The sequence below is a fragment of the Megascapheus bottae genome, chromosome 19, assembly GCF_031878675.1.
Source record: "Megascapheus bottae isolate mThoBot1 chromosome 19, mThoBot2.hap1, whole genome shotgun sequence".
Lineage (NCBI taxonomy): Eukaryota > Metazoa > Chordata > Mammalia > Rodentia > Geomyidae > Megascapheus > Megascapheus bottae.
In genome coordinates this window covers 40,141,775-40,165,722 of record NC_143527.1, presented here as the reverse complement: position 1 = coordinate 40,165,722, position 23,948 = coordinate 40,141,775, and the positions used below count along the sequence as shown (strand labels likewise).

Genomic DNA, 23,948 nt, shown 5'->3' with positions numbered 1-23,948 from the left:
GATGGCTTTTAACTGAGATCCTCAGATCTCAGCTTCCTGAGTAACTAGGATTACTGGCATGAACTACCAGAGTCTAGCTTTTTTTTCCCCTTTAATGTTACCTCAACATTGTATTTCTAGGATATATCCTATGTTGTCATCTTATCTCATTCTTTGTATATATTGTTGAATGAGTTACTGAAGTTTGATTATGTTTTTGTATTCATATTCATGTGAGTTTTTTTGTTTTTATAGTTTTTGTATAATGTCTTTATGTTTTGGTATCAAAATAATACTATGTTTGAGTTAAGAAATGCTTTTTTTTCCTTTCAGATATTTTGTAAAATGTGCTTATTTTTTTCATGAATGTTTGTTAAAGTTACCACTAGTGAAGCTAACTGAATCTGGAACTTAATTTCTGCCAAAGCTTTCTCTCACCTGTGGTCTCGTTCTGTAGATCAGGCTGGCCTTAACTCACAGTTCTCCTGGTTCAGCCTCCTGAGTCCTGGAATTACAAGCATACATACCCATCTGCAATATTATACTTCTGACTTTTCACCAAAATTGCCTCCATTTCCATTTGCCTTCCCCTAGAGTTTTCTACTTTAACATCCTTGCTTCCTTCACAAATAAAGATCATGGCTCATAACTTAGTACAATGTCAATTGCTGTAAAAGAACCTCTTGATCATATGTGACTTAATGTGTAAATATTTGGGCTTTTAGAGGGATAAAGCCAGCCCAGGAACCACAGATTTGAAAAGACAGTTGACAGTCTACTACATCTCTTCTTTTTTCCTCCTTTTTTAAAATTGTAATTAATAGAAGGGTTACATTATATTCACCAGATAGAAGGTGCATTACTTCACAAACATTGCCTCCCCTTCTCATGTTTTTATCCCCATTTCCCTCCCTCCACCCTCTCCCCTCATCTTGTTTCCCCCCTTCCCTTTCCTATTTCAAATAAACATATATACAATATACCAGAAAACAAGGTAAGATACTATAACAATATGAGAATAACCAAGGAACAACAAAAGAAATGAGAAATAACATAATACATTAAGAACAACAATCACACATTATATGGCTCTTGTTTCCATATTCTGGAGATCTTTTCATTTAGCCTCATCCTATATGACCTACATATCTAGGTTTTGTCCTATTGTAAACATCTGCTAGGAAAGTGCAAGGTTTATACTAATTATGACAAATGAGGGAAACCATTGACCCTATGTTCCTTTTACATCTCTTCTTTATCCACCCAGAAACTCTGAATCTATCCATACTCCTCACTGTTTCCTTGGAGAACAATATAACCTAATACCCACCCTCATCAATCTCTTCCCAGTGCCAAAGTAACAATACCATGACTTAGCCACATAGTTCTTTTCCCTGCACCTGAGTTTTAAAGGTGTGGCCTTCCTGTGTTTCAGATTTCAAAAGTTTAAAACTTGGCCTCATCTCCTTACCTTCTATTTTCCTTCCTTCTTTACTCCTTCCTCTGCTTGCTCCCCTCCTTTCTTCCCTTCTTCTTTCTCTGCCTTCTTTCCTTCCCTGTCTTTCCTTCTCCCTTCCTTTTTCTTTCTCTTTCCTTCCTCTTTCTCTTTCCCTTCCTCTATCCCCCTCTTCATTCTTTCCATCTGACCTCCTTTCTCTTTTTCACCTTCTTTCTTCCTTTTTAAAACAATTTATTGTTCAGAAAGAAAAAATGATCAACTGACTCATAAAACTGGTGGCCTCTATTAACCTAAAATAAGAGTTAATAAGAGAGTATTAAAATGCAGTCATTATACTCAACATACATTGTGTAAGAATTGAACTATGTAACCTGAGGGTAGGGATAGGATGGGGAAAGTGAGGAAAGGAGATGGAAGGGGCCATATTGATCAAGATTCATTGTACTCATAACCTGACTCATGGAGTTGAAATCCTGTTGTACAACTGCTTTATAAAAAATAACATTAAAAAATTATTAGTGAGAGCCAGGAGCATGGTCTCGTGGTAGAGTGCTTGCCTACCATACAGGAAGCCCTGGGTTTGATTCCTGGGTACCACATACACAGAAAAAGCCGGAAGTGGTACTGTAGCTGAAGTGGTAGAGCACTAGCCTTGAGAAAGCCCAAGGACAGTGCAGAGGCCCTGAGTTCAAGCCCCACAATTGGCAAGTATCTATCTATTTATCTATCTATCTATCTATCTATCTATCTATCTATCTATCTATATATATATATATATCTACATATATATTAGTGAGACCTCTTGTGCTTATTAGTTATCACAGGTCAGTAGCCAATGAATAACTGACCTCAAGTGCCAGCCGCTGAGCAATGCAATTCCATCTCAAGGACTTTCGACTAAAAAATACTTTGTTGAGGGCCAGGAATTTAGTGGTAGAGTGCTTGCCTAGCATGCACGAAAACCTGGGTTTGATTCCTTGGTACCACATACATAGAAAAAAGCTAGAATGGTGCTGTGGCTCAAGTGGTAGAGCTCTAGCCTTGAGTACAAAGAGGCTAAGCTCTAGCCTTGAGAAAGTCCAAGGACAGTGCCCAGGCCCTGAGTTCAAGGCCTAGGATTGGCAAAAAAAAAATACTTTGTTGAGATTCAGAACCAAGGTTCTTATAGTGTCAGCCCATGAATAATAGCACTTAACCAACTCATTCTCAACTAAACTGGCAGATTATGATAAGGGGCCTCTGTCATTCTCTTTTGCTCTTCTATACACTAATGTACATTATTCAGAAAACCTATTCTATCTTATTTTGCTTCAAGAGATCTGCAAACAAAAGAATGATGCATATAGACGATTTAACATAAGCAATATAAAGCAGGTATCAGTGGCTCATGCCTGTAATCCTAGCTACTCAGGACACTGAGATCTGAGGATCACAGTTTGAAGCCAGCCAGTGCAGAATAGTCCCTGTGATCCTCTTATCCTCCAGAAAATTACTCACAAAAGCTAGAAGTGGCACTGTGGCTCAAGTGGTAGAGCTCTAGCCTTGAGCACAAAGAGGCTAAGGGATAACACCCTAAGTTCAAGCCCCAGGATGTCCCGCCCCCCAAAAGCCAACAGGTGCTTTTCATGACACAGTTTGATGGCCGTAACAAAGTGATTACTATACAGCAGTATTGCAATCCCAGCTCCTCCATGATCTTCTCTGATTTGGAGGCTGACTAATAAGAACTGGTAAAACTTTTAGCTGTATGGTGAGGCTCACATCTGTGATCCTAGCTATTCCAGAGGCTGAGATTGAGTGGACTGCAATTTGAGGCTGGTCCAAGCTAAGATTCCACAACACCATCTCAACTAATAAAAGCAGGCTATAGTGTGCGAGCTTGTCACCCCTGCTAGATGGGAAGTATAAATAGGAGGACCGTAGTCCCGGCAAACCCAGGCATAAATATAAGACACTTGCTTGAAATATAATGAAAGCAAAAATTGCTGAGGGTATCGCTGAAATGGCAGTGTGCCTGCCCAGCAAGGCCAACGTCCTGAGTTTCACACTCCAGTATTGCCAAAATAAAAGAGTGAACTTTTAGGGAAAGAATTCGTTCTTGATCACAGTCTTCTATCTCTACCCTTTCTTTTGACGCTTTATTTTATCTAATGAGCCACCTCACACAATATCAAGATGGGTGGCCATTTGAGGCAACTTTTTAGATCTCATATAAGACTTGATGAGCCTGAGTGGAAAATGTCTGAGGTTCTTACAAGAAGAGAGACAACAGCTCAAAGCTAGTGTTTCCCTTTTGAAACTAGATTTAACTCTAAAAGGCAGAGGCCAGGGGATTTTGTCATGGAATGAGGAGGTATTCTCCCTCCAAGTTGATGACCTCATTATTTGTTACCTGCTGTATTGAGTTTTCAGAGGGGACAAATAAACAAAAACCAAAACCCTCTAGTCAGAAAAGTAAATCAGATTAAATGGCACATACCTGTGATCCCAGCACTCGAGAGGCAGAAGCAGGAAGATTGTGAGCTTCAGGTTGGCCTGGGCCACATTTTAAGATTCTGTGTCAAGGAAAGCATTATAAAATTCTTTCATAGAAACAGTGTAAAGCAACTGCAAACCCAAATGCTAACAAGTGACTTCGCTGTGATTCAGAATAGCTGGGATATTGTGGTCTACACAGGTCAGTCCAGTCTTTCATTTTCTGTCCTTGAGGCAGGCATGTTGGCCAGAAGTTTTCACAACTTGTAATCATTACACAGGGCCTGAAGGACCAAAGAAGCTTCCAGAGTGGAAATTGTGGGTTTAGAAGCAGCCAGCCCCAAGGTACAGCTTTTAGATTTATTCCTTCAACTGATAATGACTCGTCAAACCTTTTTAGAAATGAACGGGGCACTGGTGGCTCAGGCTTTTCATCCTAGCTACTCAGGAGACTGAGATCTGACCATAGCTCAAACCCAGCCTAGGCATAGGGAAGCCTGTGAAATTATTAACCACATTAAAAGAAAAAACAAACCCTGGAAATGGAGTTGTGGCTCAAGTGGTAGAGCACCAGCCATTAGTGATAAATGTTGAAGCATAGCTCCCAGGCCTTGTGTTCAAGTCCTAGGGCCAACGCATAAGTAAAAATAAAAATGCAAAAATTAATCTTAAGTGATCCTTTTCTATGTTCCTGTCAACATTTTAAAACAATAATAACAACTTGATTGCTTTACACATGAAAGTTCCCGGTAGAAGAAAGGCCTTGCTTAAGGAACTTAATTGACAGAAGCAAGCAGCTTGGACAGGGATGCCTGAGTTCAAAGGCACCGCTTTTAATTCCAAACCATTTTAATTTTGCCTAACTTTTATTTCTTTCTGGGTGACTAAACTGCAAAGTTCTATTAATCTACTGCCAAGTAATTTTTTTTTTCTTAAGAAGGTGGATACATTACAAGATCCACAGCTAGGAGACAGCTCTCAGGAATGTTGGGGTAGTTTTGTAGAGATAAAAACAGTCTTGGGGAAAGTAGGCTGTTCTGTTTTTCTGTGGGGAACAGATTTTTTTTTTGTCTCTGGCAAATGATAGAAAACAATCAGGGATTAGTCTTCATGGAAGTTTGGAAATGTAACGCCTCTGGCAACATGATTCTGTGAAGTGAAGCCTCATGTTTTAGTAGTTGGGATTTTGTGTCAGTAGAACAGCCAAAATGTCAACTGTTGTGAGGAGTCGTCCAAGTCACACACATGGAGCTGGAAAGAAAGCCCAGCTTCGGGAGACCAAGTGCGAGTTTGGAGGATGAATGAGAAGAAGGCAGACATTGCTACTGCCTCCAAGAAACAAGGACTGATTGGAAGAGCAGTATACCAGAATTGTTTTTCCTTTCCTTGTTAATACAAGAGTGTTGTGACATTGCTTTCTGGATTTTACATAATGTGATTTGAAAGGAGTTTTATTGTTGCTTATTTTCTTTGGCCCAGTTAAGCATTAAAGTATATTTATAAAAGTTCCCAAGTTTGCCGGGCATGGTGGCTCACGCCTATAATCCTAACTACTTAGGAGGCTGAGATCTGAGGATCGTGGTTCAAAGCCAGCCCAGGTACTAAAGACCATGAGACTTTTATCTCCAATTAACCATTAGAAAACTCAAAGTGATGCTGTGGCTCAAGGAGTAGGGTGGTAGTCTTGAGCTGAAGAGCTCAGGGATATCTCCCAGGCCCAGGGATAGGACAGTAGCTTTGAGCTGCAGAGGTCAGAGATAGCACCCAGGCCCAGAGTTCAAGTCTGATGACCTACAAAAAAAAAAAAAATTAAAGCCCCAGGTGGTAGCAGCTCATGCCTGTAATCTTAGCTACTCAGGAGGCTGAGATATGAGAATCCTGGTTCAAAGACAGACCTATCAGGAAAGTCTGTGAGATGCTTACCTCCAATTAATCACCAAAAAGCCAGAAGCATAGCTGTGACTCAAGTGGCAGTGCCAGCCTTAAGGGAAAAAGCTAGGGGATGGAACCCAGGTCTTGAGTTCAACCCCTGTACTAGCAACAATAACAACAACAACAGAAACTGATCAGATGGACTGGTGGTATAAGTTTAACAGTAGAGTGCTTGCATGGCAGGCACAAGATCGTGGGTTCGATTCCCAGAGCTGAAAGCAAGCAAAATTGCTTCTTTCTTGGGGGGGGGGGAACATTACTGAAGCTGATAATGATAGCAAATGTAATTTCTTAAAAACATCGAAGCTTGAAATGGGCTGCTCTTGGTTGGTCTATCTTCATAAAATGAATGGCCAGAATCATGACATATCATGATGACTTGATCACTTTAATGACTAACACAGATCAACCCTGTGCCTAGGTTTTCCTTGACATTTATTCTCTGGTATGTAAATGAAAGTGGATTTGTTGAAGTAATATTCTGGGATTTCCAAATCTTACCCATAACCACTTGCTGGTATTGTTTTTGTCATCCTTTATTTTGATGGACTGGAGCCCTAGTTTTAATGGACTTTGACGGGGCTGTCCAGAAGCATTAAGAAAATTCATATTCTCTTATATAGTTGTGTTGGATAGCCATTGTTTGGTGCACAATCCTTTAAGAGTGGCATTGTTGAATGTGAGATGGATTGGAAATTACCAGGCAGGCAGATTCTTTAAATGGTATGATTATGAGCCATTGGAGGAAATGTACCGTGTTATGAAGACAATGTACCTGTTATGAAGGCAACTTTCCAAACAATGGAAAATAACAGTGTGGAAGAGGATTCAGAGCCATTATAACCTTTGTGTGCTGTTGGTAGGAACATAAAATGTAGATGGAAAGCAATATGATAGTGTCTCAAAACACACAAGCACAAAACCAGGCACATTTAATCCTAACAACTGAGGGGGCTGAGATCTGATGCTCATAGATCAAAGCCAGCCTGGGCAGAAAAGTTCGTGAGACTCTTATCTTCAACTAATCACCCCAAAATCCAGAAGCAGGGGTTATGGCTTAAGTGGTAGAGCACTAGCTTGGAATGAAAAAGCTAAAGAAATGCTTTAGACCTTAAATTCAAGCCCCAGTATTGTCACCCAGAAAATGAAAACGTAGTGGTAATGCTTGCACCTGAGATGTAAATGTATTTTATGCCACTGACCTGTATATTTAAGAAGGGTTAAGAGTGGTGAAGTGATCCCAATAAAAATAAAGTATTGAACTAGTAAGTAACGACAACAACCACAGAAACCACAGTGGAGAGATGGAATCATGCTACTACCATCCATGGACCTCTATTGCTTCTACCTTCTCAGGAGGCCAATGAGGCTTTGTTTTTAAAATCATGGAAGGTCCCAGCCTTTGCTGCAGCAGTCACAGAGAAAAGCACAGAGCTCTTTGCCCGAGAGCCACTGGTGTCATGTTAACCCATGCAAAATACCCAGATGGAACCTGTTAGTTTATATGTTGTCTCTTGTCACCTTGGAAGGAAAAATAAAGGCACAGGAGAGAGAAATATCAGAGAACTCCAGAACTGTAAGCTGCTCTGTGCCAAAAAGGCTTTGAACCAGATTGCAGCAAGGACCTACAGAACTAAGAGCACATTTTTGCAATGTTTCCAACAGAGGTTTTCAGTTGAATGGGAGCCTAATGAGACTTTGGTTGGCTTTCAGGAAGTCTCACTTGATAAGAACTACCCTGGGGAAAATGCAGGATTTATGATGGTCTTGGTCCAGGCCAGGCTGTGGTTTTCTCTAAATTTCTAAGTAAATTACACAGACTAAGATATAATTGAATTGTTTCCTTACCCGTCATCAGCCTTAACTTCAAGATTTAAGTCATGCCAGATTTGGACACTGGATATTAATTATACTGACTTTGGTTAGTTCTGTACTTTGTCCTACATAGAACATTGATCAAAATATGCTTTGATATTCCATACTGAACAAATAGAAGAGTTGACAGTCATTCTATTAAATCTATGGCAATCAACATGCTTGAATCATATCTCCCCCATACTCCCCCAAGCATACAATCAGAGAAGAATGAAATTTTGCCTCAAGTTTTGCACAATTAGGTCAAACTGAAGTTTAAATTCAGGGCCTTCAGCTTGCTTAACAGGTATTCTACTGCAGAGCCACTTCTGCAATGATTTTTTTTGTGTGTGTGTTTTTTTTTTCTGACTTTTTAAAAACATTTTCATGGGCCAAGAGTTTGGCCTAGTGGTAGACTGCTTGCCTAGCATGCATGAAGAACTGGCTTTGATTTCTTAGTACACATACCTATGTATTAAAAAAAAAAAAAAAGCTGAAATGATGCTATGGCTCAAGTGGTAGAGCTCTAGCCTTGAGAAAAGCCCAAGGACAGTACTCAGGCCCTGAATCCAAGCCCCAGGACTGGCTATATATACACATATATACATATATATGTATGTGTATATATATATGCATATGTATGTATATATATATTGTATCATCAAGTAATTGAACAAAGGAATCACCATTCAGTGAAGCATTTTATAAACACAGAGCATCTTGATTGATACCTCATTATCATCTTATATCCAATCCACATTTAAATTTCCCCAATTGGGAAAGAGATCTTTTATGGTTTGATTCTTTGAGTCAGGGTTCACATATAACATTGAATTGTTATTCTTTTAAATTATAAAAACTCTATAAGTTATCCTTTTTATGTCTTCCATGCCATAAGTGGATTTGGCTAATGGTTTCCTTGTGATTCCTTGTCTCTCTGGTCCTCACATTTCTTGAAAACTGCAGGACAGATTCAGGAGAGTGCCTCGTGGGTGGGTCCTAGCATCTGGTGGTTATTTTTGATATACGATCTTGCTTCTGCTTGGGCCTGGGCCTGGTCCTGTATGTACCATGTTTTTTCACTTCTTGTTGGTAGCTGGAAGACAGAAGTATGACACCGCATCCAGTTACAGGTTTGGAAAGGGTCTCACAAACTTTTTTTTCTCTCTCTCAAACTGTAAACATGTCAATCTCAGCCTCCCTTGCCATTAGGACTATAGGTGTGAGTCAACACTGCTCACCTTCAAGAAATATCTTTGAGGCTAGGCATTTTAGCACACTCCTGTAATTCCACATACTCGGGAGGCAGAGATGGTATGACTGTGAGTTCATAATCCACCAAAACAAAGTTAGTAAAACCTAGTCTTGAAAACAAAATACAAACCCAAGGGCATGTAGCTCCAGACTGAGCGCCTGCCCCGCTCCTGTGAAACTGTGCCGGCCAGAGGAAAGAAAGACAAATCCTTGAATGACATCTGGCTTTTTCTATTCTCCCAAGCTTCCGCAGGTTTACCCGATCTAACAGTGTGACAACAGCGGTACAGGCTGACCTGGACTTCCACGATAATCTGGAAAATTCTCTGGAATCTATAGAGGACAATTCATGTCCAGGTTCAATGGCCAGACAGTTCTCCCGGGATGCCAGCACTTCCACCGTTAGCATTCAGGGATCTGGAAACCATTACCACGCCTGTGCAGCTGATGATGACTTTGACACCGACTTTGACCCCTCCATCCTGCCTCCTCCGGACCCTTGGATTGACTCTATCACAGAAGATCCCCTGGAGGCCGTGCAACGGTCCGTCTGCCACCGGGATGGCCACTGGTTCCTGAAGCTTCTCCAGGCAGAGCGAGACCGCATGGAAGGGTGGTGCCAGCAGATGGAGAGAGAAGAACGGGAGAACAACTTACCGGAAGACAGTAAGTAATGCCCATCCGGATGCCCCATGGCATAGGTCATGGATCCTTTGAGTATGTTGGCTTTGTTTTCTTTTCCTGCCAGCTTCTCTTTCAGTTTCCCACCCCCAAACCAGAACATGGGGAAGAGATGGGCCATTCCAGCGGAGTGGCTAGAAGCTGCTGGACTGTACACTAGAAAGGCACTGGACAGATGCCACACGTTCTAGCTCAAGATTTGTGAGCTTTGTGTGGACATGGTCTCATTCTCTACTGTTTCCCCATGCTCAAGATGATCTTGAAACACTACTGGTTCTCAGAGCACTTTCCAGGTGCACTGAGCACTATACACTTTACAGTTGTATTACAATCATGAACATACAATATTGAAATAAAGCTAGCTGGGCCTTGGTGACTCCTGCTCAACAGGCAGAGATCAAGAGGATCATGGTTTGAGACCACCCTGAACAAAAGTCCACAAAACTCTAAGCAGAAAAGTGAGTGTCATGGTACATGCCTGTCCTTCTAGCTATATCATCCTTCTAGGAAAGCAAAAAGGGCTGGTGGCATGGCTCAAATGGTAAAGCACCTATTTGGCAAGCACAAAATCTTGCATTTAAACCCTAATACTGGAATGAATGGCACTTGTCTTATGGCATTGTGCATGTGTGTGTGTGTGTGTGTGTGTGTGTGTGTGTGTGTGTGTGTGAGTCTTGGAGCTTGAACTCAGGGGCTGGGTGCTGTCCCTGAGCTCTTTTACTCAAAGCTAGCACTCTACCACTTTGAGCCACATCCTTCTTCTGGTTTTGGGGTATTAATTGGAGATAAGAGTCTCACGGGGATTTTTCTGCCCTGGCTAACTTCAAACTGTGATTCTCAGATCTCAGCCTCCTGAGCAGCTAGGATTACAAGTGTGAGCCACTGGCACCTAGCTGTCCCTAGCTCAGCTGCTCAGGACTATTGCACTGTTTGAGCCACAGCTCCATATCCAGCTTTATGGTGGTTAATTGGAGATAAGAGTGTTGGTACTTTCCCATATAGGATTGTTTTTGAAGCAGATTCTCAGATCTCAGCCTCTTGAGTCTCATGGACTTTTCTACTCAGTAAAGTCTAAGATCTTCAGATCTTAGCCTCTTGAGTAGCTAGGATTACTGGTTTGAGACACTGATGCTTGGCTCATTTGTGTCCTTTTTAAGTTCATTTAGCATGCATTTTGAATTAGGGAGGCAATTTCAATTTAATGGGTTAAAATAAATGCTGAGTAAATAAGTAATAGACACTGTGTTTTGTACATCATTATGTATAATAATTGTGTAATAATGTCGGCCTTTCAACATCCATTCCTGTTGTTCAAAGAAAATTATAGTCAATCTATTTTTGTAGCTCTTTATGGGCCTTCTCTGAAGTTCTAGAGTAAGGCAACAATCTAGACCAAAACAGGTTCAGAAAGCTCTGCCCCACTACAAAAGCATGTTCTTATATGAACAAAGAAAAAGAAGTTACCTACAGATAAAAGAAGTAAGGTAGAAAGTCAAATTGATTGGTCACAGCTTGTATTAGTCTTATTTGAATGAGGTTTGAACAGTTGACTACTCTAGATTGGCAGAGGCTCTGCTACTTTTACACAGATATTGCAATCTGATTGTATATCCATTGAGATTACAATTCTCTGAGAAAAGAGGAGCCTCTAGGACAAACTTAAACATATATATAGAGGCATAGGCCTAACTAACATAGAAAAGTTACCAGATTATCTAAGTTTTGAGGCAGATCTGACACATTTTCAATAATTCTAAAAGTGGGATATGGGCTATGTGTCTTTTAATGTTATGTGCTAATTTTCCTGTGAAAACTATTATGAAGTTAACAGTGGATGCGCCAATTAAATCAAAGAAATTTAGTGGTAGACATAAACCTACTTTCATTTTGTTTAGGAACTATTTAGAAAAGGATCATCATGATGTAGCCTTTTCTTTTTTTTTTTCCAGTCTCGAACCCCGGTCTTTGTGCATGCTAGGCAAGCACTCTACCACTAGGCCAAATTCCTGGCTCATGATGTATCTTTTAAGAGATTTTCTTTTCCTTTTATGTGTATGTGTGTCTGTGTGTGTGTGTGTGTGTGTGTGTGTGTGCCAGGAGTCAGGCTTGCACATAGAGCCTGGGTGTTGACCCTTAGCTTTTATTTCACTAAAGGCTGGTACACTCACAATTGAACTACACTTACACTTTGCAGCTTTTGTTGGTGGTTAATTAGAGGTAAGGATCTCACTTTCCTGAGCTGGCCAGATCTCAAGCCTTCTTGAGTATCTGATTACAGATATGAGCCACTGACACCCAGCTGACTTGGTTTTGAAAAGTAACTTTTTGTCATGAACACAGCTACGACAGGCATTAAAGAGATGTGTCTGTGTGTGTGTGTGTGTGTGTGTGTGTGTGTGTGTGTGTGTGTGTTGAACTCAGGTCTGGGTGCTGTCTTAACTTTCTTTTTGCTTAAGGTTGGCCACTCTACACTTGAGCCAGAGCTCCACTCCTGACTTCTTGCTACTTAGTTAGAGATGAGTCTCACAGACTGACATGCCTGTCTGGCTTTGAGTTGTGATCCTCAAAACTTAGCCTCTTGAGTAGCTAGGATCACATGCATGAGCCACTAATGAACTTTAGCATAGCACTGCGTTAAATGCATCCAACCAACGGTGTGAAGAAGCAGTTAGATTTTCTGTAAAAGAATTACATTGTATGAAAAGAGAGTCTGGAAGATAATAGTTATCAGACCATGGGTGTGATGTCCTTGCTAAATTGGCTTTTCCAGCTCTTCTTCCTTTTTTCTCCCGCTTGAATCCTAGTGCCTCACTTATATCTTGCAAGCTAGACAATTCATAGCTGATTTCCGTAAACTTCCCTTGCTGTTTTATCTTATGAGAACAAACAACTTGGCCATGGGAAAACACATGTCCTTGACATTTTTCCCTAACTCTTAGTACCATGGAGACTCATCTGAGCCCGGATCCACAGCCTGATGCTGATCTTCAGGCACAATTAACCTTTTATTATTATTATTATTATTATTATTATTATTATTATTATTATTATTAGTGACAGGTAAAAGAAGCACTGCTCAGCAACTCTCGGTGGGAGTTTTCAGGTGGCAGTTTCCAATAGGAAAATTAATGGTTGTTCAGGTACTAGGGCTTGAACTCAAGGCCTGGATGATGTCTCTGAGCTTTTTTGCTTGCGGCTAATGCTCTTCCATTTGAGCCACAGCTCTGTTTCTGGCTTTTTGCTAGTTAATTGGAGATAAGAGTCTCATGGACTTTCCTGCATGGGCTGGCTTTGAATTGAGAGCTGAGGATCTTAGCCTACTCAAGTCATTAGGATTCTAGAAGTGAGCCTCTAGTAGCTAGCAAGTGTTGTGTTATCTTATTCTCCCTTCTCTTTGTTTACACCCCAAACTTATTAGATGGAAAAAATACCATCTAATCCCAGGAGGATGTCAGGGAAAATGCCAGTGTTTTAAGGAATAACAAGTTGTAGAACCTTCTGCTGGACAGGCTAAGCTGTCTTTGATTTCTGTTCATTACGTTCATTAATTCAGGACTTGTTGAAACTTCCTATGCTATTAGTAAAACCCAGGGAGTCCACTAACAATATTCTTTAATTGGATTCCAATCTCACACTAGCTCTTTTCCCAACATCAAGATGATAAGGCAGTGGTTGCATAAAGCTGTAGGAAACGCTTCCTGAAACTGAAGGAGCTATGAAAACAACTTCATGAATTCTGATACAACTCACATATGTCAAAGGGTGAAAGTGGTGCCAAAAGTCCAGGTTCTCAAGCTGTGTTTGGGAGGAAAGAGAAGCATATTTGTGTTTTGAAGTGAATAGTATCTGTCATGCCAAAGCAATGAATATGTAGGAGCTATGCAAGCATTTGTTGTTCAGGCTTGAACTGGGTACATACAACTCCCCAGTGCTTTAAAAAGATATACCTTATGCATTTGTCTGGCAGGTACTTCCAACACTCTTTTATAATAGTCTGTGTAGCTCTCTTTTCCATTTAGAAAGTAAGCTTTCTGAAGGTAGAAATTACTCTGTGTGTGTGTGTGTGTGTGTGTGTGTGTGTGTGTGTGCATGTGTGTGTACATGCTTGCCGGTACTGTGATTTGAACTCAGGGCCTGTGAGCTGTCCCTTAGGATTTTGTTGCTGTTGTTGTCATTTTTCTCAAGGCTGGTGTTCTACCACTTGGACCCCAGCCTCACTTTCAGCTTCTTGCTGGTTAATTCGAGATGAGAGTCTCACAGACTTTTCTGCCTAGGCTGGCTTTGAACTTCCACCCTCAGATCTCAGCCTCCTAAAAAGCTAGGATTACAGGATCACCTTAATGATTGGATTTCAATATGTGAGCTTGGAGCACATACCGCTTCGGACCACAGCAGTTATTGCTGTCAAAAGCTACAGGGGCCATTCACTCGTGAGGCATTGAGCAGGGTCAAGATATTGGCATTTGCCATGTAGTACTACAAAGAACTTCTATCTTGACCAAGTGGATAGTCTAGAGGAATCCCACGCATTCCTTCCAGCTTTAAAGACACAATTCCAAGGCACAAACACTTGAAGCTTTCTCTTTCTTTTCATGCTCTGAGAGACAAAAACTTCCAACTGCTAGGATTTCAACATTTTAAATAACACAGCTGCAAAAACCCCTTGGGCAAGGAGTCACCGATTCCAAACGAGGCCCAGCCAAATCAGTGAGAAGCTGACTTTAAAGTCGTAGTGACTCTCCACGGCTAGAAGGGAGTGCCAAGACACATGGAAGAATATTTCGTCTTGTCCTTACAGTGCCCCTGCCAGTGGACTGGAGACTTTGACAGGTGCTGTTTTATTTGCCCTCAAAACAGCTCTCTGGCAGCATCTTGTCCAAGGTTTTAGAACACAGAAGTGTCTGATAGAACAGATACAACATGAATAACATTTGACAAGATAATGATACTTTGTGTAGGTTGGCACTACCCCCAGTAAGCTCTCCACACAGATCTGCCCCTGGTTTCTTGGCAACCACCATTTGTTCTGATAGCTGGCCTGGAGAGCAGCAGAGGGCTTTTGTTTTCCTAATTTTCTGAATTAACTTCTTTTTATTATTAATTCCTAAAAAAAAAAAAAAACACAAGAGGAGTGGCTAGGGAGAAAGGACAATCCCATTTAATGGGAGAAGAGCCTGCTTCTAAGTAGCCAGCATTTGTTTGTTAGTTCTTAATCTATGTACATCAGAAAGAATAGCATTGATAACTAGGTCAGCCACTGTTATACCTAGCACTTAGCCAAGTCATGTGATGTGTTCTTTGGATCTTACCCAAGGAGGACCCTTCTCTAGGGACCATGATAAAGATGATTTCTTGGAAAGCTTTCTCGCATAAAAAGAAGGAAAAAGGTGAACTGTTTTATTTTATTTTGTGCCAGTCCTGAAGCTTGGACTCAGGATCTGATTACTGTTCCAGAGCTTTTTTTGCTCAAGGTTAGCATTCTACCACTTGAGCTCCACTTCTGTTTTTATAGTTATTATTTTTAAGTAGTTTGTTGGAAATAAAAGTCTCATAGACTTCCCTGCTTAGTCTGTATTTGAACCTTAGTCCTCAGATCTCAGTCTCCTGAGTAGCTAAGATCTGTTCTTCATAGTCATCACAGAACAATACATAGGATGGAGTGAGAGGAAAGAAAATTCAAGTCAACTTGCTTAATTTATTTTATGAGGCACCAGGATTCTTTACACATTTATACTGGTGAATATAATCAATGCTTCCAATTGTTCCCTTATAAAATTGGTTAGGCTGGGGCCAGGAGCATGGCCTAGTAGTAGAGTGCTCACCTAGCATGCATGAAACCCTGAGTTCAATTCCTCAGTACCATAGATGCAGAAAAAGCCGGAAGTGGTGCTGTGGCTCAAGTGGTAGAGAGCTGACCTTGAAAAATCCCAAGGACAATGTACCAGTACTGGCAAAAAAAAAAAAAAATGGTTAGGTTGAGTGTAGATCAGTGAGATAGCACTTATCCAGCATGATAGGGACCCTAGATTTGACTCTCACCACTGAATGTGTGTGTGTATGTATGCGCGCTTGCGTGTGTGTGTGTGTGTGTGTGTGTGTGTGTGTGTGTGTGATCTCCTTCACAAAAGGCTGCAGCCCCTTGTTCATAAGAACATGAGAAATTTGCCAGGCATAGTAGTGTACACCTGTCATCCTAGCTACACACAGGCATAGATGTGAGGCTTGCAATTCACAGCCAGCACAGCTTGAATGTGAACCTCTAGCTGAAAAATTGCCAAAACAAAAAGAGCTGGTGACAGGGCCTGAGTGGTAGAGTAGCTGCCAAGCTAAAACTTCAATAATCTCACACACACACACACACACACACACTTTGGCCAGGTATTAGAGGCTCATGCCTGTAATTTAGCCATTCAGGAGACTGAGATCTGAGGTTTGCAGTTTAAAGCCAGCCTGGGGCAGAAAAGTCACTGAGACCCTTATCTCCAACTAACCAGCAAAGAGCCAGAAGTGGATGTATGGCGTAAGCAGTAGAATACCAGCCTTGAAGGCAAAAGCTAAGGGACAGTACCCAAGCCCTGAGTTCAAGCTCTAGTCACTGGCAAAAGAAAGAAAGAAACAAACAAATAACAACAAACACTAGAGAGAGAGAGCTTTTTTGTTTTTTGTTTTTTATTAAAGACCTTTCCAGGTGCAAAATATGAAAAAAAAAGTTTGGTAAATAAGGAAGCTGTTTGCTCATTGGCAGCTTGAAGTATACATTTCAGTACTTTTAGTTGTAGCCTTCTTTTTCCTTTCTTTCTTTTTCTTTTCTTTTTTTTTTTTTTTTTGTTGTTGGTGGTTGTGGGGCTTGAACTCTGGACCTGGATGCTGTCCCTGAGCTCTTTTTTCTCCAATTAACCACTAGAAAACCCGAAGTGGTGCTTGACTCAAGGGGTAGGGTAGTAGCCTTGAGCTGGAGATAAAAGGTCTCACAGTCTTTAGTGCTTGGGCCAGCTTTGAACTGCAATCCTCAGATCTCAGCCTCCTGAGTAGTTAGAATTATAAGTGTGAGCCACCAGGCCCAGCTATAGCTTTTCTTTATTGACAGTCAAATGAAAAAAGATAAATCTCATTTAAAAGAATTATTCAGTTATTAATTATGTTGTGAAGCTGTTATCTCAACTCTGATGGCTTTTCTGGGATCCTGATTTTGGCATCCCTGGGCTAGAAAACTCTTCCCCATTGACCTGAACTGCAGATGAGAAAATCTGCTTAGCCAAGAAAAGAAAACAAACCCTTACGGAAGACCAGTAATCCCAAGCTGTCTTTCCAAAAGACTAACCATAAATTCTTGGGCCATGAAGAGCTATTATTTCCCTTGATAAAAAGCAGAACAGAACAAAGACTCCAGTTATTGTTTTAAACCTTCAGGTCTCCCAGTTGATAGCAGCTCTCTGGCTTGATAACAAAATAATGGAACTCTACAGTGAGTGAGGCTATATCCCCGCCAAGGCAGCTGACAGAGTGCCTATCCCCCTCCCTTTTTGCCCCTTGAACACTTGGAGTAAAATGATACAAGCCTTTCTCAGACAATGACACCCTTGTGTGAAACAGCTGTCTCAGGAGATACTTAGTGTTGTTTGACAGTGGCTTGTATGTTACATAGATAGGTCTGCTATTATCTAAGGGAGAATGAACTGGCCAGATGGAACTGAATGCTTCTAACTAGGCATGCAGTCTAAGGCTGTGGGGGGAAAACATACTCAGGTTTCAGTGGGCCAAGGATGAAATACTGGTTGATTTGTATTCTGAAATCTATCTTTTGCCTCTTGAATTGTGGACAACTTATAGGTGGGATTTTCATGGCTTTATCTGAAACAAACTGATAAACCCAGTGTGTGTGTGTCTGTGTGCAGGCAGCAGATCTGTTCCACTTTAATTTTGCCTGTAATAGCATCCAGGTTAGTGAAACTCAGCCTTCCATTCTCCAGACTGCTCAGAAACTTTGGCAAGCCCATAAGGTTGGTGATGAAACTCAGGGTGGAGTTCAGTTACGGAAGCTGTGCACAGTCATTATTGTCCCCAGCTATCCAGGGATTGCAGGGCTTCATTTTCTGACTGTGAACTACTAGATGACAGACAGTGTAGCACTTTCTGAGGCCTGGCCTTCACCTGCTGCCAGTCATAGGCAATATGTGAAGAGCTGGTGCACCTTAGCTCTTTCCTGTTTGATTCTCATTTAACATTCTAAGTGAACCTTTAATTGGTCTGTACCCCCCCCCCATACACACACAAACACACACACACTCATTCACTCATACATTGCAGAATTACCTCTGGCCACCCTGAAATTAGAAACCACAGGGCACACAGCAGTCATGGAAATTGTGTGTGATGTGCTTTTGGCTCAAGTTTCGAGAATGTTCAATTCGCTGTGGTGCTACAACAAGAGGGGGCACCCTCTTTCGGGGTGTCCTTTTGAGGGGAGGTGCATGGAGGCTGAGGAGGACATAAAGCCTGCACACAAATCGGTTTCCATGGCCAGTAGAATTTTCTGGTTCCAGAAGTTGCAGAGAGGGGAAATGACCAAGCAAGATCCCTCATGGTTTTCTCCATTGAGAACTAATCCTGGCTTTTAGCTATCTGGAATCTCCAAGCAATTCTGCAACCATTCAGCTATCTGGAATCTTGCCAAGCTCTCTCCTTTTGGGGTTTTATGGAGATTCAATTGCATAGGTGTGATGACAGCACACACAACTATCATAATGTGATTGGATGGGCAGAAAAGGGGTGTGGTCAATGCTAATAGGCTGAGCGGGGGAAACCCAGCAAGGCCTGTCCAGTTCAGATTCTTAAGCATTCCTTCCTCCTGGCTGTGGGGCATGGGGTCTTATCATATGCTATCAGGCAAGGCAGGTCAGATAACTTCTTTATGGCCACCTCCAAGGGTAGGAAAACCACTCATTTCTATTATCTACGGCTGCAAAAATTCTAGTGTCTATGGCCTGCCCTGTAGGGAAAAGAAACAGTGGTGCAATGAAAGTGCTTAAAGGCTAGCATGTGGCAGTTAGCTTTTTGGTTGACACAAGTGTTTGTAGATGACTCAGTCTACTTCAAAACTTAGTTCTTCAGTGGGACCCCAAGGGTTCCATGGTCACAATTTGTGCAAGCTCAAGATCATGATCTGGTTGGAATTGGACACAGAAACAGGTGGAGTGGTGAAAAATGAGGAAAGTGCAGAGCTGGTTTGGTGTGGGAACTTAAGAAGCCTTGGGGAGGGAAAAGGAGAGGTGACAAGGTGGGGTTTTGTAGAGGAGGGTACTCACGACCTGGATGGGAAGGATGAGGAGGTTGCTAGGCCACGGGGGCAGAGCTCAAAGGAGGAGGCATCCTTGCTCAGTATCTAGCACCCACAGAGAGAGTATTGAGAGAAACTTGGTCAGGAGTGAAGGGTGTGGGTTTAGAAACTGCAATGTCTGCATCAGTTGAAAAGTGAACAAAGCCTCTGCTGTCCCATGGAAGGGAAATTTTAAGTTTATCCCATGGATGGTTGGTGCTATGATACAATGAAACTTAGTTGCTAATGTGATAGTGCAAGGAACAAAGGGCCTTTAATGATGCTTTGAGGCAACAAATGTACTATCTTAAAAATACAGCATCTCTCATCAGACACTCAACCCCTTAGCACCTTGACCTTGAACTTCCCCTCCTCCAGAGCTGTGGCAAATAAATGTCTGTTGTTTATGAATCACTCAGTCTGTGCTATTCTGTTATAGCAGCACAAACAAAGATAATGGTGAACCATAGAAAACTATGGAAAACTTGAAGTGGGAGAAAAACACGGGCTAAAAAAAAACATGATCTGGAATGGGGAAGTAGCTCAGTGCTAGTTTGCCTAGCACCTTGGAAACAATGGGTTTAATCATGAGCATGAACAAAAAAGGAAAAGGAAAAGAAATTGGAGAGAGAAAGAGAGAGAGATTGAAAGAGAGAGAGCTAGAGAGAAAGAAAGAAAGAAAGAAAGAAAGAAAGAAAGAAAGAAAGAAAGAAAGAAAGAAAGAAAGAAAGAGGGAGGGAGGGAGGGGGGGGAGGGAGGGAGGGAGGGAGGGAGGGAAAGAAGGAAGGATGGAAAAAAGAAAGGCCCTCTAGTTACCTTAATAAAACCAGGCCTACAGAGGTTGGCCAAGGATGGAGGCTACCCACAGTGTGACCAAGCCTTATAATACTAATTGTAATAAAGATTGTTATAGTAAAGGCAGTTGAAGGGTTTATAGGACTAAATATTTTTAGTTTTTGGAGAACATAGAACATTGAGAGTCTTCATGCCTGATTGTGATTCTTTCATCTCATAAGAGGCAACATTCTTGTTGATGATAAAGGAATAGACACTGAATAGAGAAAAAGGAAAGAACTAGATGAATGAGAGAGGGAATGAAGAACATCTCAAAAGACTAGTGGGCAACAATAAAACAATGAGTGATGGTTTCTTCACAACACCAAGGCACCATGGAATTGTATGGATGCTTGCCAAGAGACTCTTGAGACCTGATTATGATGGGCTTTGTGTTGCTATGTGAGCTGCCATACAAGAACAGTATCTCACCCTTCAGTTAATGGAAAGTCTGTTTTCTGAACAATGTCCTGACCTGAGGTGGGAGGAAGGCATTAGTGGGAGGAGCCTCTTAACTTCAGTAATGGTTAAGACCCTGTCTCTTCTATGGGTCTTTATCACCTAGCAGCTAGTGGACCAATGTGATAGGTGGAGGAAACCATTCCAGACTTTACACAGAGACACTAGAATCTGCATCTCTAAATACTTGTTATGGATTCCTGCTATATACAGGCAAAAGAAATGCTTTGCTCTTACAATAACACTTGTGAAAGTCTTCCTGAATGAAAGCCACCAAAAGAAGGAAGTATTTAATCAGTTCATATGAAAGTAGGAAGATGCAGGGGAAATAATGTCATGATTTAGGTGATGTCTAAGAACTAACGAATAGAGATTGGATATACAAGTTACAATTCCAGATTTACCCTAACAACTTAAACATGTTATTAATTTTAAAAAGTGGGTCAGTTTGACCAATTAAGAATGCTGACTCAGTATCTGGTGGCTTATTCCTGTAATCAGTTATTCAGGTGACTGAGATCTGAGGATTAAGGTTCACAGTCAGTCCAGGCAGAAAAGTCTTTGAGATTCTTATCCCCAATTAACCAGTAAAAAAAAGTTGAAATGAGGCTCAGGTGGTGGAGTACCAGCCCTGAATAAAAAAGCCAACTGAAACGGAGCCCTGAGTTCAAGCCCTAGGATGGGCACACATACCCATGTGACAACAACAACAATAATAATAATGCTGAAAGTATACTAAGTTCTCTTAAGGTCAATAGCTCTTAGGTGGGGGAGTTGGTTGCTCCTGAATCCATCCCCTAAGAGTCATACTTAGTGAATTATAATAGAGATGGCCTCTACTGTAGTATATAGTAGTGGCCTCACCACTGGGTGTCAGCTAAATGTGTCCTTTGTAGTAATATGCAATATCCACATCTGTTAGAGGTTGAAGAAAGGTATCTGTTCTTCACTGTGTCTGAGGCTTCGCATGGAAGCCTAAAGACTGTAGAGTAGGGGCTGGAGTGGTAGAGAGCTAGCATGCATGAAGCCCTGGGTTTAATTCCTCAGCACTACATACACAGAAAAAGCCAAACATGATGCTGTAGCTCAAGTGGTAGAATGCTAGCCTTGAGAAAGCTCAAGGACAGTGCCCTGAGTTCAAGTCCCAAAACTGGCAAAAAAAAAAAAAAAAGACTGTGGAGTAGGATATCATAAATAAGAGTTGTTCTGTCTTTCAAATCTAAACACTAATCCTCTTGGAATATGAGGTGTTATACATGTGATAATTGTGCTTAAAGAGCTGAAATCCAGGTTATTATTTATTTTGCATTTCAGTGCCGGGGATGGAATCCAGAGTTCCATGCATGATAAAGAATCTACTCTAACATCGAGCTATGTGCTCCCCACCAGCCCTGACATCCTGATTTTGACACAGTAAAAAGTCAAACACAGGGGCTGGGAGTGTGGCCTAGTGGTAGAGTGTACCTAGCATGCACAAAGTCCTGGGTTCGATTCCTTGGTACCACATTCACAGGAACAACTGCAAGTGGTGCTGTGACTCAAGTGGTAGAGTGCTAACCTTGAGAAAACTCAAGGACAGTGCCCAGGCCCTGAGTTCAGATCCCAGGACTGGGGGAAAAAAGTCAAGCATATTCTCAAAGAAAGCGGTCTTTGTTCTCCCTTGCTGTCATCAGCATAAATTTGCATCTGTCTAAGATTTACTGGCAGAACACTAAAAAAGTGTTCAGTTTCTTCAGCTGTGTACTTCCTATAACTCTGTGTCCTTGAATAAAACCCATACTCCTCAGTGGGACATGTACGATGAGCTTCCTGCTAAAAGTTGTGATCTTTGATTAAATCCCAACATATACACACATACAAACCTTTGTTTATTATGGTGTATAATCCTTAAAGAGAACACAACTTGCTCAAAAAGCACTGGACATGTTACGCTTGAGCCACAGATCCACTTTTGGCATTTTGGTTGTTAATTGGAGATTAGAGTCTCATGGACTTTCCTACCTGCGCTGGCTTTGAACTATGATCCTCACATCCTCAGATCTCAGCCTCCTGTGTAGGTAGGATTACAGGTGTAAACCATCAGCACCTGGCTTGGTTCTCCTTTTAGAGAGTGGGTTTTGCTATGTAGTCTAGGCTGGCTTAGATCCCCCTTCCTCAGCTTCGTGAGTGCTGGGATTGCAAGTATGTGCCCCCATGTCCAATTTGCTTTTTTTCTCATTTCTTTATCGTATTTACTCTTTTCCTTTCTGTGTTCTACTTCCACTGATGTTCCCATTTATTGGACATTACTTCTTTTTTTCTTCTGGTGGCACAGGTAACAAACATAAATTTTGCCTTCTGGAGAAAACATTTAATCTCACCTACCAATGAGTGTCAGGGGAATGGGGAGGAAACACAAGGAAAGAAAACTTCCAGAAAATCTCCAGTAGAAGTTGTTTCTTAACTTCAAAGTGAGTTATTAGTGATGTAAAAGAGAATGTGTGGAGGGCAAGGAAATACAAATTGTCACCTGCTTACCCCTGGCCCTCCCGTGTTGTGTTTTTTCTCAGGCCCAAGTCATTATCCCTACCCTGGACCTAGGAAAGATGCCTGCACCCTGCAGTCTGTAAGAAATTCCCATTCAAGGAACACAAGGCAAAAACCTGGGGAACACAAAGATAAGAACTCCACCCAAAATACTGTCACTAGGGCTGGAAATCCAGAGCTTGCTCCAGACCTTGCTGAATGAAGAAAGAATGTCCCTTGGTTTACTTCCAAGAAAACATTCACACTATCCTCTACTCATCTGGATGAATGTGTCAATTGGATGAATGTTTAGAGCAATGCTTTCTCTGGTGAGAACCACTGTCGTATGTGTGTGTGTGTGTACTCGCCACTACTGGAGCTGGAGCTCTGCCTCTTCTGGCATTTTGCTGGTTAGTTGGAGATAAGAGTCTCACAGACTTTCCTGCTTGGGCTAACTTTGCATCTTGATCCTCAAATCTCAACCTCCTCAGTAGCCCGGAGTCACCAATGCCTGGCAGGAACCACTGTCTTATTGACTGCTTTGTGGAGGACTGAGGAAGCTGATATATCTGAATGACAGATATATTTAGGATCACTAACTTCAAGAGCAGAATCACTAGAGTTTTATGACAACTTCCAGAAGCTATGAAATCCCAACCAACAAATTAGAGAACTTGATTCTCTTGTGTTAAGCTGGTAGAACACATTCTGAGAATTGTGTCATACTTAATCTGCCCTTTGGCAAGATAATTAAGAGAGGTTTCCCCAACCCCAGGGCTTGCTTAAAACTACCTATTCACTTAGGAATTACCTGCTCCTCCTCCCTTACCAGATCTGGGACAAGCCCTCCAGAAAATAAAACTGTCTCAATCAACCTGGATATCCAGATAATCCTAAATATCCTTGTTTTGGGTTTTTTTTTTCCCCTCTTCTTCTCTAAGGCTAGGGAAGGTATGGCTCGCTGGTTGTGACATCCATAAAGGATCATAAATACATGCTTTCTGTAATACAGCACTATCCTTAGCAACTCATATGCATTAATAGAACGACTCAAATATGTACCATTAGCCCTCTTTTTCCACAGGAGAACCAGAGTGACAGTAAATTAAAACAGCAACTCAGAATCACTCTTCAGTCATCAGCTCTAAACAAGTTTGTGTATGTGTGTATATGTGTGTGTGCATGTGCATGTATGTATGA

The 23,948-nt window shown here is 41.5% G+C and overlaps 1 protein-coding gene across 20 annotated transcripts in view; it reads left to right on the top strand.

Annotated features, from left to right (window-relative positions):
• Dlgap1 (DLG associated protein 1) overlaps nt 1-23,948 on the top strand; it is a 772,435-nt gene that overhangs the window by 731,818 nt on the left and 16,669 nt on the right. For all 20 annotated transcript variants that reach the window (XM_090353401.1, XM_090353399.1, XM_090353404.1 and 17 more), the window contains one exon: nt 9,198-9,619. In XM_090353401.1, the coding sequence (XP_090209527.1) occupies nt 9,198-9,619 (422 nt within the window). The remainder of the gene's footprint in view (nt 1-9,197; nt 9,620-23,948) is intronic.